The sequence below is a fragment of the Setaria viridis genome, chromosome 8, assembly GCF_005286985.2.
Source record: "Setaria viridis chromosome 8, Setaria_viridis_v4.0, whole genome shotgun sequence".
In the NCBI taxonomy this organism is placed as follows: Eukaryota; Viridiplantae; Streptophyta; class Magnoliopsida; order Poales; family Poaceae; genus Setaria; species Setaria viridis.
Window position 1 is genome coordinate 10,507,623 of NC_048270.2, and position 17,503 is coordinate 10,525,125.

At 46.1% G+C, this 17,503-nt stretch overlaps 1 protein-coding gene across 1 annotated transcript; it reads left to right on the forward strand.

Annotated features, from left to right (window-relative positions):
* The first annotated feature begins 5,922 nt into the window (after positions 1-5,922).
* Positions 5,923-14,349, forward strand: LOC117866482 (disease resistance protein Pik-2). The gene is made up of 2 exons (XM_072290231.1): positions 5,923-10,094; positions 11,487-14,349. Exons 1-2 carry the CDS (start codon positions 9,298-9,300, stop codon positions 13,780-13,782), a joined length of 3,093 nt encoding a protein of 1,030 aa, XP_072146332.1. The 5' UTR covers positions 5,923-9,297; the 3' UTR covers positions 13,783-14,349.
* The last annotated feature ends 3,154 nt before the right edge of the window (positions 14,350-17,503 follow it).

Below are 17,503 nucleotides of genomic sequence, written 5' to 3' on the forward strand. Positions count from 1 at the left end.
CCCTAGAGGAGAAACCTCTGCGTGTGTCGTTCTCGTGTTAGCCCGTGTAGCGGCGTTTGAGGAGAACCCTATGTGCGCAGAGAAGTGTTCCCTTCGGGTGGAACTGCCTGGGGAGACGGTAGAGCCTGAGTCCTGTGTGAGCGTGGCTGGGGACGGTGAGGGTGCAGACCGGGCTGGCCTGGTTCTGAAGCGAGCCAGCGAGGCATGCGGTGAGTACCGAGTAGGACTGTCACAAGCATAGCAGCACGACCGGCTGAATCTTCAGTCACACCAACCCGCAAAGATCCTGAGAATAGGCTTAATTAAGGAATATACCTAATCACGCACCCGCACGTGCTCGTATCCCTGAAAGCGACCCCGAATAGTAGCTCAATAGTGCGCAATAGTGAGTGAATAGTGGCTGAATAGTGCCGCCACCCATAGGTGCTCCACCCACTCCCGGTGAGTGCTCGGGCACTATTCATATTCAAATTCGCGGCACTATTTAAATTTAGCTCACTATTCAAATTCGGGAATATGAATAGTGCCCGAGCACTCACCGGGAGTGGATGGAGCACCTATGGGTGGCGGCACTATTCAGCCACTATTCACTCACTATTACGCACTATTGAGCTACTATTCGAGGTCGCATTCAGGGGATACGAGCACGCGCAGGTGCGTGATTAGGTATATGTTGGGATACGAGGTAGGCTACATTAGCGTAAATCAAAATTTCTACCGCGTATAACCAGGAAGAACTGCCGTATAAGGATCACGGGATTACCACTCGACGCACTACTGGTGCGGAAGATGTAGATATGCGTCGATGCAGTGAAGACGATCACGTAGTCGTACGTAGTCGATCAACGTAGTCGTACGTAGTCGATCACGTCCAGCAGCTCCTCAGCAACTCGTCCACGTGCAGCAAGATCGCCTCCGGTACCGCGGCTCGTCGTCGGCTCGTCGTGGCTCGTCGGCGGCTCGTCGATGGCTCGTCCAAGTGCTGCAGGCGCAACACCTCCAAGGTATCCACACGTGCAGGGAGGAAGCGTCGCAAGCCGGACTGCTAGATCCGCAAGTTGCAACAGGCGAGGGCGTGGGAGGCGCGGCAGGTGTGTTTCGCCAAAAGGTGTAAACCCTAGGGCGCCCCCACCCCTCTATTTATAGAGGTTCCTGATGGGCCTCTGGATCCGAGGCCCATTAGTACTCCTAAACCTAATCCAACTCGGATCAGATCCGAATTGGGCTTCCAGCCCCTTAAGTGTGTGACCCTATGGGTTCGGATACGTATAGACATGGCCCGAGTACTCCTACTCGGCCCAATAGTCGGTAGCGGCCTCTAGCAAGACGTGCCAACTCCTATACGCACACGAAGATCATATCAGACGAACCATCACAACATAATATACATGCTATTCCCTTTGCCTCACGATATTTGGTCTAGCTTCAAGCCGACCGCTCTTTCTCGATCCTGTGATTCGGAATCCCTTTGTAGGTTAACTCTTAACCGTACGTAGCATGGCCATGCATTTTCGGATCTGATCACTCGAGGGGCCCAGAGATATCACTCTCAATCAGAGAGGGGCAAATCCCATCTTGACTGACCATGTCTCATAGCATGCTTCTTGACCAACCCGAAAGCTACCTTTATAACTACCCTGTTACAGCGTAGCGTTTGATAGCCCCTAAGTAGGTCGATCCACATCTAGAATACATGCGACAGTCTCAGGTCTAAGGACAAAGCGTATATGTTGTTTAAAGAGAGAACTACTTCTCGTGTTGGGTCAGTCCTAGCACATGTCTCCACATGTGTCCACATTATTAGTTCAACATCTGCATGTCCATGACTTGTGAAACATAGTCATCAACTAATACATGTGCTAGTCTAATATTCATGTGTGTCCTCACATGAACTCCGACTAGGTACAACTTTAGAATAACCATACAAGTAAAGAGTTTCACATACAATTCACATAATTGCAAATCAATTCAAGTAGCCTTCAATGGATATTCAATGAACACAACATACAAATCATGGATACAAATGGAATATCATCATCTCTATGATTGCCTCTAGGGCATACCTCCAACAGCTCCACCACCAAAGACCTCCACTCATACTCCACTCATGAAGACATCCACCACCACTCTCTGAGAGAAAGAATTAGCCACCATACTTTAGAATCTACCGCTGTATTACTCCACCTCTGTACTACCACCACTAGAATAAAGGGAGGCCGTTGGAGCTCGTCCCTCGGTTTGTAAGGTAATCAAGGTTTGTGCTAAGTGCTTGGGGTTTCCCGAAAAGGAAAGCCGCATGTAAGCTTGTCCCCTGGAAATGGATTAAGCTGTCCTGGTAGCATCCCTGCCTTCCTTTAAGCTCGATTGTATGGGGCGATGTCTCTACGCTAGGGACCCTAGAAGAGAAACCTCTGCGTGTGTCGTTCTCGTGTTAGCCCGTGTAGCGGCGTTTGAGGAGAACCCTGTGTGCGCAGAGAAGTGTTCCCTTCGGGTGGAACTGCCTGGGGAGACGGTAGAGCCTGAGTCCTGTGTGAGCGTGGCTGGGGACGGTGAGGGTGCAGTCCGGGCTGGCCTGGTTCTGAAGCGAGCCAGCGAGGCATGCGGTGAGTACCGAGTAGGACTGTCACAAGCATAGCAGCACGACCGGCTGAATCTTCGGTCTCGCCAACCCGCAAAGATCCTGAGAATAGGCTTAATTAAGGAATATACCTAATCACGCACCCGCGCGTGCTCGTATCCCTGAAAACGACCCCGAATAGTAGCTCAATAGTGCGCAATAGTGAGTGAATAGTGGCTGAATAGTGCCGCCACCCATAGGTGCTCCACCCACTCCCGGTGAGTGCTCGGGCACTATTCATATTCCCAAATTTGAATAGTGAGCTGAATTTAAATAGTACCGCGAATTTGAATAGTGTTCGTTGATTTTGAATAGTGCTGTGAATAGTAACTCGAAATTTGAATTCCGAAATTTTTCGGAGTCGCTCGTTCCCTCGCCCTGGATCGTATTATCCCCTCGTCCAATACTGGCTCTGATACCAGTCTGGGAAAACCGCGGTCGAGGGCGAGGGAACGAGCAACTCCGAAAAATTTCGGATTTCAAATTTCGAGTTACTATTCACAGTACTATTCAAATTCGGCGAACACTATTCAAATTCGCGGCACTATTTAAATTCAGCTCACTATTCAAATTCGGGAATATGAATAGTGCCCGAGCACTCACCAGGAGTGGATGGAGCACCTTTGGGTGGCGGCACTATTCAACCACTATTCACTCACTATTACGCACTATTGAGCTACTATTCGGGGTCGCATTCAGGGGATACGAGCACGCGCGGGTGCGTGATTAGGTATATTCCTTAATTAAGCCTATTCTCAGGATCTTTGCGGGTTGGCGAGACCGAAGATTCAGCCGGACGTGCTGCTATGCTTGTGACAGTCCTACTCGGTACTCACCGCATAACCACACTACGACATCAACCAGATCACAACCAGAGCATCACCAAGAATCACGAAGACACACTCCACCACCGAAGACCTCCACCCACACTCCACTCATGAAGACATCCACCACCACTCTCTGAGAGAGATAGAATTAGCCACCATATTTTAGAATCTACCGCTGTATTACTCCACCTCTGTACTACCACCACTAGAATAAAGGGAGGCCGTTGGAGCTCGTCCCTCGGTTTGTAAGGTAATCAAGGTTTGTGCTAAGTGCTTGGGGTTTCCCGAAAGGGAAAGCTGCATGTAAGCTTGACCCGTGGAAATGGATTAAGCTGTCCTGGTAGCATCCCTGCCTTCCTTTAAGCTCGTTCTTATGGGGCGATGTCTCTACGCTAGGGACCCTAGAGGAGAAACCTCTGCGTGTGTCGTTCTCGTGTTAGCCCTGATAGCGGCGTTTGAGGAGAACCCTGTGTGCGCAGAGAAGTGTTCCCTTCGGGTGGAACTGCCTGGGGAGACGGTAGAGCCTGAGTCCTGTGTGAGCGTGGCTGGGGACGGTGAGGGTGCAGACCGGGCTGGCCTGGTTCTGAAGCGAGCCAGCGAGGCATGCGCCTACTGGCCCGGCTCCGTCCGCCGCCCCGGTCCTCCTCCGTCCCTCCGCCGCCACCGGGGACAAGGATGGAAAGTGATGAGGAGGAGCCGGAATAAGCCACTTTTTTTTGCTTCCGGTGGGTGGAGAAACGTAGAGACCGCATTTTGCGGGGCTTCTACTGGTTTTCGCGGGTGAGCCGTTTTGCCTTCTCCCGTTTGGCACGGCTTCATCAAAAGCCACCCTAGAAGCCGCTCGATGAGCCGTGCCAAAGGGGCCCTAAGATTGTCTAAAACCTGAGGTTAATTTTTCGTCCTACGGTTGCTCGCTCCCCGCGCCCCGCGCCAGGCCGCCCTCGCCACGTGCCTCCGCCTAGCCGCGCCCCCCTCTCCCCGCGCCGTCGGGTGAACCACATGCGCCCGCGCAGGCCCGAGCTGCACGCCTCGCCTCCCGTGCCACATGCCACCGCCTGGCTGCGTGCGCCCACTCCCCGTGCCCTAACCAACGGCCCGCCGCTGGCCTCCTGCCACTGCCACCGCACCAAGCCGCCCTTCGCCCGCAGGACCTTGGGAGAGAGACGATCGAGAGATAGGTTGTGCCAGCCTCTGGAAGCAGTATGGAAACATAAGCGGCAACTTTGTCTTTTCATTGGGCTTCTGTTCTTTTTCTAATTGCTTTATTCTGCGTGCAGGTAACAGAGTTAAGGATAAAGGTAAATCGGAGCCTTCGAAAAGCAGGGTAAAATACACAAAATCAAAGATAATAGATAGGATAAAAGTTAAATGCACCGAGGGTACTTGAACTTGTGGGTTGTGTCATGTAGGTATATCAACTCTGAAAATGCATTTTTGTCCCCAAACTTGCTAACCATGGTAAATAGGTCCAAATCTACTCTAAAACGCATCTCTCTCCTCCAATCCCTCTCATCATTCCTATTAACGCTGCCGTGGACCCCTCCCTCTCATTCTCTCTCTTTCTCTCTCTTATCCCCCACCGCCCTCTGCTCCCTCCTCCCGTGCCGCTAGCCGCCCCATCGCTCCCTTTCCACCGGCCGACGCACCTCCCTACCCCCGCTCCGGCGGCCACCGCGCCTCCCTCTTCCCCCGCCGCCACCGGCCGCCCCCTCTCTCCCTCCTCTCTCTTCCCTAATCCCTGCGTCGCCGGCTCCTGGTCGGTGGCGGAGGCAGGGGTGCGAACGCCGCCGTGGTAGCGCAGGTGCAAGCGCCAGAGCCTGTGCTACCTCCTCTCTCCTCCCGCGCCGCCAGCCACCCCACGAGCCCCGGGTCCGCGGCGGCCTTGTGGTCGCTCCGCACGGTGTTGTGCAGCGCCATCTCCCCGTGCCTGTTCGTGGCCCGGGCCAGTGCGCGCAGAGAGGAGGACGAGGTGGAGAAGGTGACGAGGGGCGCGACAACCTTGTGCACCCCGGCGTGCACCACGAGGTGGAGCGGGGTATCGAGCGTGGCATTGCACGGGGCGAGGAGGCAGGGGGCGCGGCGGAGGAGGAGCGATGCGAGGTCCACGTGCCTGCCCATGGCCGCAACATGGAGGAGCGTGTTCCCCCGCCGTGGTGGCCGACTTGAGGTCCAGGGCGGCAGGGTCCGCCAGGAGCGTCGTGACGAACCGGCGCTCTTCGCCGCTGCGCGCCACGCGAAGCAGCGCGGGGCCCATGGTCGGCAGCGCGGCAGTAGCAGGCAGCGGGCGCAGGGTCAGGCAGGGGGACACGGTGGTGGTGGTGGGCATGGACGGCGGCGAGGCCTCCGCTGGCTCCGGCGAGGCCATCGTGCGAGCGAGAGTCGGTGGTGGACCAGGGGGAGGGGGGAGGCGGCCGGCGGCACGGAGTGAGGGCGGAGCGGACAGCAGCGTGGGAAGGGAGGAAGGAGCAGTGGCCGATGGCGCAGGAGAGGCAGCACCGGCGGCTACGCACGGGGAGGTAGTAGAGGTCGGTGGGAAGGAGAGAGAGAGAGAGAGAGAAAGAGAGAGAGAATGAGAGGGAGGGAGGTCCACATCAACGTTGATAGGGATGAGGAAAGGAATTAGAGGAGAGAGATGCGTTTTAGAGTAGATTTGGACCTATTTGGCACGGTTAGCAAGTTTGGGGATAAAAAATACATTTTCAGAATTCATATACCTACGTGACACAGTGCCACAAGTCAAGGGCCGCCGGCATTTAACTTATAGGATAAAATAGGGATAAAATCACAATTAGAATTCAAAACAGGGCAAGAACACGATAACCCCTTCCTTTAGTAATATATTCTTTTGAATAGAAATTCCATTAAACGTCTGACACGGCACAATAGCTGGCCACCATGATTTTGACGCCTGCTGGCGCTCCGTCCCAAGTGAGCGAGGTCAGAATTACATGGGGACATAAGAGGTTAGAGCCCATTGCCGCTAGAGTATGTGCTACCTTATTTTACATTCACGAGGGCAAAAGCTACAGAAAAAAAACTAGAAAAGTTAAGAGTGACAAAAAAAGTTACATACTATATAGCGTTTTATTTCTACGATCACTCCACCAGTTCGTGCCAAGCTAAAATATGCATTCTTTTAGAGCCGCTTTCACCAACAAAGAATCCGTTCCCAGCTCCAACATGCTGTATACCCCGCTCACTTGCTGCTTTGATCCCGGACCAACAGGCAACAGGTTAACAATTCAGTGGTGCAGACCGGGTCCGGTTTTCTGAAAGGATGCATGTGGGCTGGTCAACCCGTGGCATTGCCCAACTGAACTGGGCCTCCAAGACTAGCGCCGTCTGCAGGCCGGCCTCGTAGTTCATGGCGGAATGGCTTCCTGCTTCTTCGGCGCCGTGCCGACGGCGGCTGCCACAACGAGGCCTCTCGAGGAGTAAGGAATTTTTTTGTTTTCATATTTTTTTTTTCGAATTTGCAGAAATAAATAGACGATCCAAATTCGCAAAATGCACCCGTACCGCCGAATGAAACGATGATAGCTACGCTACTGCCAGTTGAAATGGCGGTTGGAGTGGTGGACCTAGCTACTAGCTACCGCCATTTGAATAACCGGCTACCGCCGGTTTAGATGGCGGTAGCTAGGCACTCCGCTCTAACCGCCGGTTGCGTTGTGTGGAGCCAGCTACAGCCAGTTGAAATGGCGGCTATAACTTAGTTTTTTTATTTTTGTGTAAATTTTTCTTCGAGATAAAAAAATATCAAGTTACATTAGAAGCATTAAATATTCGAATATGTTACTATTGGTTGCAATATGAAACTTTATAATTTGAGAGAGATAGAGCACTTCAAGGAAATAATTGAAAATGAATAACATCCGGCCATTACATACATAGCTGTTTCCAGCGAAATTACGACAGAAATTACGACAAATAGAAACAAAATTTGTGCACAACATACGAACACCAACAACTCGAGAGTGAACAATTAATTATAGATTGCAGGGGCATATGCGGCATGGATGCTATCCTAAACATGAGTCATTGCTAACCTAACATGCCTTAGGTAATTGAAATAGCCGGGGATAGAACCATCTCTACTTTCTAATAGAACTGGCTTTGCGAGAGCTGAGAGGGTCCAGCCTCATAGTAGCCAGCACCCCTAGAAGATGGCGGAGATTGAGGGTGATCCTTTTTATGGTGGTTGGGGCACTTGCACCATGGATCAGTACAAAACATTTGCAATGATCCTCATTCATATCATCTCGTCCGTGCCGGTGTATAATAGAATCGGCACGAACACCATGGACGGTTTACATATGGACTTAGAAATTCGTAACTTTTACATACAGACTGGGATGTACACAAGCTTTATAAAAAAATATATATTTCGACAAGATCTAAAATTTTGTAGTTGAAAGTTTTCAATTTGAAGTTGGTTAGATGCCCAGAATTATAACTTTAGCATGACTTTTGCATCCCTCATAATTAAAATTTCAAGTTTTATTTGGAAATTCGTAACTTCGTGATATAGATTCGCATAAAGACAAACTTTATATGAAAATTCTAGGTTTGGATATGATCTACAACTTTCTAGTTCAAAGATTTCAGTTTAAAGTTTTTCATATGTCAAATAATGTATATAATTTTAGCTTTGTTTCCGCGCTTGTAATTTGAATTTCAACTTGTATTCGGAAATTCGTAACTTTTGCATATGGGTGGAGACAAATTTTGTATGGAATTTCGATGAAATATACAACTTTGCAATTGAAAGTTTTTTTTATTTAAAGTCATTTAGATGTTCAAATAATGAATCAAAATATCAGTCAACAACAAGATCAAAAGGAATAAAACTTTCCTTTGTGTACAAGTATATGGTATAGCCGTATAGGTGGATAGTAAGGAGTTATCGCGCGAGGGGGCACGTCATGATTAGAAGGCTGGACATCCCACGTGCGCGAAATACGCCTAACTTGTGACTTCCAGTTTTTACTATCTGTGAGTCGTAAAATAATTTTTACTATTTGAATTTATAAATTCATATCTTTACTATCCGTGTGGGTGGGCACATTGGCACGTATAATCCTTCATTTGTACCAGCTTCGACGGCAGCACAAATAACTATCTGCATTCGTATCGACTTAGGGATGCTGTTCCGTCCACCCATGCGAATGAGGTTTTTGCATCAGCACGTATGAGATGCTCTGCAATAGTGGTGCAAAGAAGTTTTAAAAAAAAAACAGAATTCTCGTAATTAAATTGGATCTTCCGCCAAGCAAAGAGAACCATAAATTTGGGAATGACGATAGATATAAACAGTGAGCACCTGATGGGGGCTGGAACTTGAAGATATCCTGCAACCCTGAGGCGCTTACACATCAGATGCCCAGTTCCCGCGCCAAACGAAGCGGATATGGTGTTGAGGTGCAGTAGCTTGTGTACACCGCAAGTCCACAATATGAATAAATGATGTACTATGAGCATCTAGTAGGCTAAAGACGAGAAATACAGTCTTAACTGAAGTTTGACAAGCATTTCTGGCCGAAAGAAAGAACTACAGAGTGAAATTCTCAAGTGACCATACTTGCAAGGTATGCTCGTACATGTTCAAATTTGATGTAAATCTGCAGTTCTGTCCGAACAAATAATTTTTTAGCTGTGAACACTGCACAGCAACTCGCGAGAATTTTTTCCCTCAGCCTTTTTTATCCGTAGATTTTGGGATCACCGAAACGAAACATCGTGGAATGTGAGGCCGTGCTTTACAAAGCACTTTCTCGTTCCCATCGTGCACGCCTAACGTAAATGGAATCCCCATCTGCGACTGTGAGGCCCTGAGAATTGAGGGCCGAACTGATGGCGAGCGCCGCCACGAGCGTGATGGGGTCCATCATCTGCAAGCTGACTGCCATGCTCGGCGAGAAGTACCAGCTCGCCATAGACGTGAAGAAAGGGATCCGCTTCCTGAAGGATGAGCTGAGCACCATGGATGTCGTGCTGCAGAAGCTCGCAGACAAGGAAGACGACCAAATGGATCCAATGGCTAAACATTGGAGGAACAAGGTGCGTGAGCTATCCTACGATATTGAGGATTGCATCGACCGCTTCATGCTCAATCACAGCCATGGAGGTTCCAATGCTAACTTTGTTCGCAAAGCCACGCGTAAGGTGGAGATGTTGTGGGAGGACCAGGGCATAGCAACGGAGATCCAAGAACTCGAGATACTCGTGAGAGAGCAGAGTAAGCGGGCCAAACGCTACCGCGTCGATTATCTCGCCCCCTCACCTCAGCCGATGCGCTTGGATCCTCGAGCAACTGCTCTCTTTCAGGAGGCAAGGGATCCTGTGGGAATTGATGGTCCTCGCGAGGAAATCATCCAGTTATTACAAGTTGAAGAAAATCAACACAAGGTGGTGTCCATCTATGGTACCGCTGGGCAGGGGAAGACTACTCTAGCTATGGAGGTGTGCCGAAAAATTACAGAAGCATTTGATTGCAGGGCTTTCGTGTCTGTATCTCAGACTCTGGATATGAAGAAGCTACTCAGAGATATATTGTCTCAAATAGTAAGCACGAGCGAGTTTGACCAGTCGGAAAGCTGGGACACGGAGCAGCTCATACGCAAAATGAAAGACTACTTAATTGACAAGAGGTAACCAGAATTACTTTCTTGTACTATAATAATTAGCCAGTTCATCTAACTATGGCAATGTTGTGGGGTCTTTGTCGATCACATGAGCTCACCTAATTTATAGGCCATTTTACGATTGTTTCCGGAAATTATGAAACGAAGATTCAAAAATTTTACGGACCCATTCGAGTATAAAACTACCACATATGCATTTGTTATAGCTAAGAGCAACTCCAAAAGCTCTTTTTTATCAAGGAATAAAACAGATGAAGAATAGAACAGATACTCCGATAGCTTCCTCGAACTGTCTGCATTTTTACGCGGACGCGAAAAAAGCCACCGTTACTCCGCATATATTCGCAAGCCCTCCCCAATCGGCCTCCCGAGCAAAGCCCCGCATCCTGCTCCGCTGCTCTGCCTGGGCCTGCTCCGCCCAAGGCCGGCGCTGCACAAGGCGAGCGCATCTACCTACAGGCTACAAGCCGGTGCTGCTGATGGCGGCAAAGCAGATCCACTGCAGCGCAACGCTGCCGAAGCTTGCCTCGCGTGCGGAGGTGGCTTGCGGCGTCGCAATTGGAAGTGGCTGCGGCAGAAGGAAAAGCGAAGTTGTTTTCTCTCAGTAGCACACAAATTGAACTCCCACACTGCAAACAATTGCTAATTTACCATTATTTTTTAATTCAATTTTGGGAGCAACTCTAGCGGGAGCAACTCTTCCCTACGGTTGCTTTCCTTGCCTCGCAGATGCCACTTTGGCCTCGTGGCCGTCTGCCTTGCCGCGCGCCACCGCCCCTCAGCCTCCCGCGGGCGTGTGGGCTTGGGGTTAACTATTAGCGGTTGATATGTTTTTGGGAAAAAAAATTTAGAAGAACCTCCAATATATAGTTTTGGAAAGAATTTTTTTAGGAAATTTTTGAAGTTGCTCTAAAACAAGGTCAAGTCAACTGCCCCCGAAGGTAAGCGTATGTTGTTGGAGTTGAGCTGTACTGTACTATATAAAATGATTGTGTGCGAATGATATTTGAGTAAAAAATTATTTACTGAGTACCATCAAATAATTCCAGATTCAGTAAAATTATTTCTTGATAACTGCAACCATGTTTGTTTCGTATAGCCATTCTAAATATCATCCATAAAAATCTTCTTTAAAAATTAAGTATTCAAAGTGAATGCTTCTTGTTTTTCAGTGGGCCTCATGTGGCAGCTACTATTTTGGAGGTTGTAAACAGATTCTTTTCCGATAATAGAGGAAGTAGTTTCCAGCCTCTATTCCTAGCACGTGTAATACGAACTGACAGAAAAAATGAGCCACCACTATCCATCTCTTTACTTTTCTCCAATATCTTTCACCATGATATGCTCTATATGTTGAATAGTTATGGTGGCCTTGTAACATGATTCCTCAACCAATGCATGCAGGTACTTCATCTTGATTGATGATATCTGGAAAGTATCAGATTGGGAGCTTGTAGAATGTACCTTACCTCGCAATTGCAACGGAAGCAGAATAATTACTACAACACGCAGTAAAACAGTAGCCGAAACGTGTGCTCGTATTGATGGACAAATGTACAAAGCAAAGCCACTTGGTGATGACCATTCTCGCAGATTATTCTTTAAAAGGCTATTTCGCTCAACTGAACATTGTCCCCAAGATTTGATGGCAGTATCCAGTGATATTTTGACCAAATGTGGGGGATTACCATTAGCCATAATCAGTATAGCTGGTTTATTAGCAAACAGAAGCAAAACAAAGGAAGTCTGGGTCAATGCATTGAAGTATATTTCTGCTGCAGTTGACAAAGATTCTCACATGGATGAAATGAAAAGAATTTTTCTGCTTAGTTACTTTGACCTTCCTCTTTATCTAAAGAGCTGTATGTTATATCTGAGCGTGTTCCCGGAGGATTATTTGATTGATTGTAGACGGTTGATATTGTTATGGGTAGCCGAAGGACTGATTCCTGGACAAGGCAGAGAAAATATGGAGCAGCTTGGGAGGAGTTACTTGAATGAGCTGATCAATAGAAGCTTGGTCCAGCCAACCAAGGTTGGGGCAGATGGCACAACAGTGAAAGAGTGCAGAGTTCATGATGTCATACTTGAGTTTATTGTATCAAAGGCTGTGGAGGAAAATTTTGTTACTATATGGAATCGTAATGGGTTTTCTGAAAATTATTCTTCTAACAAGATTCGCCGTTTATCTATCCAACATGACATTTCTTGGCGGGCTGAAGAGATGGTCAAGATAAAAGAACATGCAGCTCATATTCGATCAATTAATACTTTTGGCTCTAATTCAGTGCTGGTTAAAAACACCTCTATGTTTTTAATTAGCCAAGTCTTGCGAGTGCTGAATATAGAAGATTGGGAGAAGTTACGTGAAGATTGCTATCTTGGACATGTCAGAAGTTTTGGTCAAATGAAGTACTTGAGGTTAGAAAGTAGGTTATCAGTATGCCACTGCAAACTCCCAGAAGATATAGAAAAGCTGCAACATCTAGAGATACTAGATGTTAGGTGTACCAGCATTGAAAAACTACCGGCTAGTATTATCCAACTGCAGAGATTAGTGCGTCTTCTTGTCGACTCGCGGACCAAACTACCCGATGAAATTGGAAAGCTACATGCATTGGAAGAGCTATCAGTGATCGGTTTGGGTTCTCAAACTATAAAGTTTATCCAAGGACTCCGCGATCTGACCAATCTGAAGGTACTTGGAATTGATTGGTGGTACACTAATGCAGTACATCACACGGACGTGGAAGGCCACATGAAAGCATGTATCTCGTCACTCTTGAAGCTTGTCACAACCCTTCGAGAACTGTATGTGGAGGATACTCCTGATGACACACTTTCATTCATGGCTTCGTGTGCCTCTACTCCACCACCCCTTCGGAGGCTCGTCTTTAAAGAAAATCTTGGACCAATTGTCGTGCCCCATCAAAGGCTCATCTTCAACGAAAATCAGGAATTTATTGTCCTGCCCCATCAAATCATCAGCTCACTAGTCAACCTGACCCGCCTCTGTATTGGACTAGTAAGCCAGGAAGGGATAAATATCCTAGCAAGTTTGCCCATGCTCCTCTCTCTTACTGTTCGTGTTTTCTTTGAAGAGGATGATTCTGAATTATCCGATGAAGAGGATGATTCTGAATCATTATCCGATGAAGAGGATGATTCTGATTCATTAACCGATGAAGTTGATGATTCTGAATCATTAACCGATGAAGTTGACGATTCTGAATTATTATCCGATGAAGTTGATGATTCTAAAATATTATCCCATGAAGAGGATGAAGAGGGTGCTTCTGGAATCTGGTATACAATCAGCAGTCATGGATTCCAGCGTTTAGTCAAGTTTAATTTCTACTGTTATTCTGAGGAGGCGTTGGAGTTTGAGCCAGGAGCCATGCCAAAGCTCCAAAGGCTCAAGCTGAACCTGGTGGCACGGGGTCAGTTCAATTATAAGCAAGGCGGCCTGGTCCGTGGGCTGCAGAATCTGGCAGACCTCAAACATGTTGCTCTTAGTATTAACTGTGAAGAAGCTACTCTTGACGAGGTGCAGGGTTTGGAGGATGACATCAGGGTTGCAGCAGGCGTCCATCCCAACCGTCCCATGCTCCAGGTCGAAAGAAGTTTTCAAGATAGTATGGCTGAAGGGTGCAGCAGGCGCCCACCCGACCATCCCATGCTAGAAGCACAATGACCAAGTAAACGCATGGTGTGAAGAATAAATATCATTATCAATGATGATCTTTTTTTCTGTTTCGAGAGTATGTTGGAATTAAACAAGGTTAATTCGATGTGTTTTCCTCTTAGTTTTTGCTTTATTCTCAGAGACTGCACCGCTGATTCATAAATATCTCAGTCCCTCACAGGGAGCATATATAAACTGCTTGTCCCAATCGGTACCGTAGCTTTTGTGTTTTTTTTAATACAAAAGGATAGTCTAAGAATCAATTGACAAGGTTGGGAGGCCAGACATGCATCATTAATAATCTTTATTGCTAAACTTTCACCCAACCATGGCAAAGATGTCCATACTAGCCTCCATGCATTGGCAAGCCGAACACATCATTTTTCTCATTTGCTCCTCCTGTAGAACCGACTAAAAATCTTAATCTTCAGTGCAAGTTTCAATTTCTCTGAGAAGTGATTAACACTCGTATGTATAGAATTAAGTGCAGCCCTGTACATGGAATGAACAGAGAAAACCCCACTATCATTCGAAGGCCACAAAAAAGTCATTTCCATTGTTTAAGATTTTTTTTGGAATAGATTTTTCTTTAATTTTCCTTCTTCCGTGGAAAAGACATAAAAATATGTACAGCGCAAGAAAAATCAGAAAGTAAGTTGGGGATGTAGCGCTCAACTGGTAGAGCGTTAATCTATGCATGATAAAGGTACAGGGTTCAACTCCTCGGACACGTCGCCGTAGCTGGAGCTCGCTGGCGAGACACTGGAAGCATACCCGTGAAGGTACAGGCATGAACCGATGTCTCATAGATCAATTGTGAGAAGCGGATGCTTCGATTTATTGACCAATGCAATTTATTATGTTTGGCATGATATTTTATAAGTTAACTCAACATATTGCAATTTCCCAAAATAAAATTCTTGCCGCCAAATCAATCTTTGCAATTCAAGAATACACAAAGTGTTACTATCAACACAAGATGAACACTGCCAGATTGACTGCTTGTCTATTTTGATTCTTGACATTTAGGGCGAGTATGCACTTAAAATTGTTACAGTTATAATGAACTTTATGTGTTACACATGATTTTGACAGATTTTCAAACATAGCGTTTTATTCCGAAAATCACAACACTAGTTGGTGCCGAGCTAAAATCTGCGCCCTCAAGAGCCGCTTTCACCAACAAAGAATCCGTTTCCAGCTCCACATGCTGTATACCCTGCTCACTCAGTAGAGATCGCCAAGCCCATGAGGGCCAACAATGGCGCAGGAGGCCCAGCAACACAAACAAACAATGAAGAGACCGGGATCCTATATTACTTCCGGTTGCTATTTTATTAATTAAAACTTATAATGTTTGAGATCCGTGCAACCTCATCTTAACCGCACAGCAGCTGGGGCGTGGACCAGGCATGCATGCATGCGCTGGCGCAGGTTGACCACCGTGGTTGCCAGTCGGTGGTTTATCTTTTGGATTTCAAACTTCAAACTACTTTTTCTCGCAAATCGTGAATTCATTTTCGAATCCATTTGTACCACTATGTTGCTAAGAATTAATGTAACATAATAAGATCCAATATAAATATATTTAAAATTAACATTTTGGATGATCCATGTCAACATTTTAAGTATTTTACTTCAACATTTTCATATCAAATGTTGAACTAGTTTATTTGAAATGTTGAACTTAGTTTAAAATAATGTTGAATCTAGTATTTAAAATGTTGAGTATATTAGTCTGATATTTTGAATATATAAAGTCACAAAATCTTTTGCAAAAATAATAAAATAAGAGTGCACGTTACCTAGCATGTACCCCTGCGTCCTCTAGCTGCTGCTGTCCTGGGAGACCAAGATATGTACTGGGTGCGTGCAATTGGGGCAATGAAGTGATTGCTGGGCTGTGGTGGCTTGATGGGCTGTGCGATGGATTTTCAGCTTTTGTGCAAAAAAAAAAATTCGAAGAAAAAACTCTGCAGCTTCCAAACCAAGTGTCCAAATCAAATTTCGATTGAACCATAGCATTTCTTACGAAGATCTACAAAATAATATCACACTTGACAATATTTTGAATCAAATTGTTTCTGAACATTTTTCGAATACACCAATATTTTATTTATGTTGACCCACATTTTTCTTTTTTGAACATTTTTTATTTATTTTTTACATGTAGCAACATTTTTTTACATTCACTAATATTTCTTAACATTTGTCAACATTTTCCCTAAAGCCGAGCCTAAGTTTCACAAATATTTCTTGATGTTCATTAATATTTTTTATATGCACCAACATTTTTATTCAACTTTTTACATCCACAGCTCACTTTTTTTTACACACACCAACATTTTTCTTCAACCTTTTTACATTCACCAACATTATAGCTAATCATTTGTTTTACACACACCAATATTTTTCTTCAACTTTTTTACATTCGCCAACATTATGGCTCAACATTTTTTATACACACACCAACTTTTTTTAAAAAAAATACTATTTCAACATTTTTTCTTCCAATGTATGCATGTTTAAGATATTACTACAATATAGTCAATATTTTAGAAGACTAGATTTAACATTTATATACACACTAGTTCAACATTTCCAATAAAGTAATTCAAGATTTAATGCAAAAATGTTGAAACCATATATTCAAATTGTTGAGCATGTATATTCAAATGTTGAAGAGCGTATTTGAAATGTTGATTTTAAAAAAATCAAAATATATTTATGTTGGATCCTGTTTTGTTGCATAAATTCTAAATAGCATCGTGGTTTAAACGAAATCTAAATTGTATTTACGGTTTGAGAGAAAAATAAGATTAAAATTTTGAATCTAAAAGGAATCTTAACCATCCACCACCAACCACCCATGACCCATGCATGCAGCCAGCCACCCACCTGTCCACAGCTGTATCCAAACTGCGTGTGTGCTCCCACCCGTTTTAATCTCAAACATTGGAAGATTGGTTGAAAAATTTCCTCCGGAAGATGGATAGGAATTCCGTGCTGACTCACTGGCTGCTTTGATCCCAAGCTGCCAGCCCAACGGGCTAACAATTCAGTGGCGCAGACCGGGTCCGCGTTTTCTGAAAGGATGCATGGGGTGGGCAATCCGTGGCCTTTGCCCAGCTGAACTGGGCCTCCAAGACTAGCGCCGTCTGCAGGCAAGGCCTTCTCCCTTTCTCGTAGTTCGTGGCGGAATGGCTTCCTGCTTCTTCGGCGCCGTGCCGGCGGCAGCTGCCACAGAGAGGCCTCTCGAGGAGTCGAGGGTCGAAGGCCTCAACCCGTCTGCGGCGCGGCTGCCCTTCAGTCACTGGTGCTAGCCCCTCCCGTAAATCAGTTCGTAATTTCTCCGAGTTACAAGATATTTTATTACTTTCTAGGTGATGAATTTCGACTGGACACTCCTAGATCTTAGGGATTCAGTTTCAACTTTCAACTGTAGGCGTGCAAATTTTCGCTTCACATATTATCAGTTCGATTCTAGATAGATCTTTGAGGACTCGAGACGGTGTTACAGGGCACAAGAATGCTTTTTGGGCTGTATGGCGGCATGAGCTACAATTTGCTGACACCCTGTTTATCTTTCATCCCCAGGCTCTGTCATTTGAGCTTGTTGTCCTCTTACTTCATGTAGGTTTAAGTGGAACGTGCTAGACAGCAAACAAGCTGATTGTGCAGACAGGAAGGCACCAACTGTCGGCTATTTCAACGAGTGGTTTATGGACCT

Excerpts from the sequence above, each read along its gene's own strand:
- LOC117866482 (XM_072290231.1), top strand. The coding sequence starts at position 9,298 with ATGGCGAGCGCCGCCACGAGCGTGATGGGGTCCATCATCTGCAAGCTG. Across the intron at positions 10,095-11,486 it reads GACTACTTAATTGACAAGAG|ATGCAGGTACTTCATCTTGA; the intron begins GTAACCAGAATT and ends CTCAACCAATGC.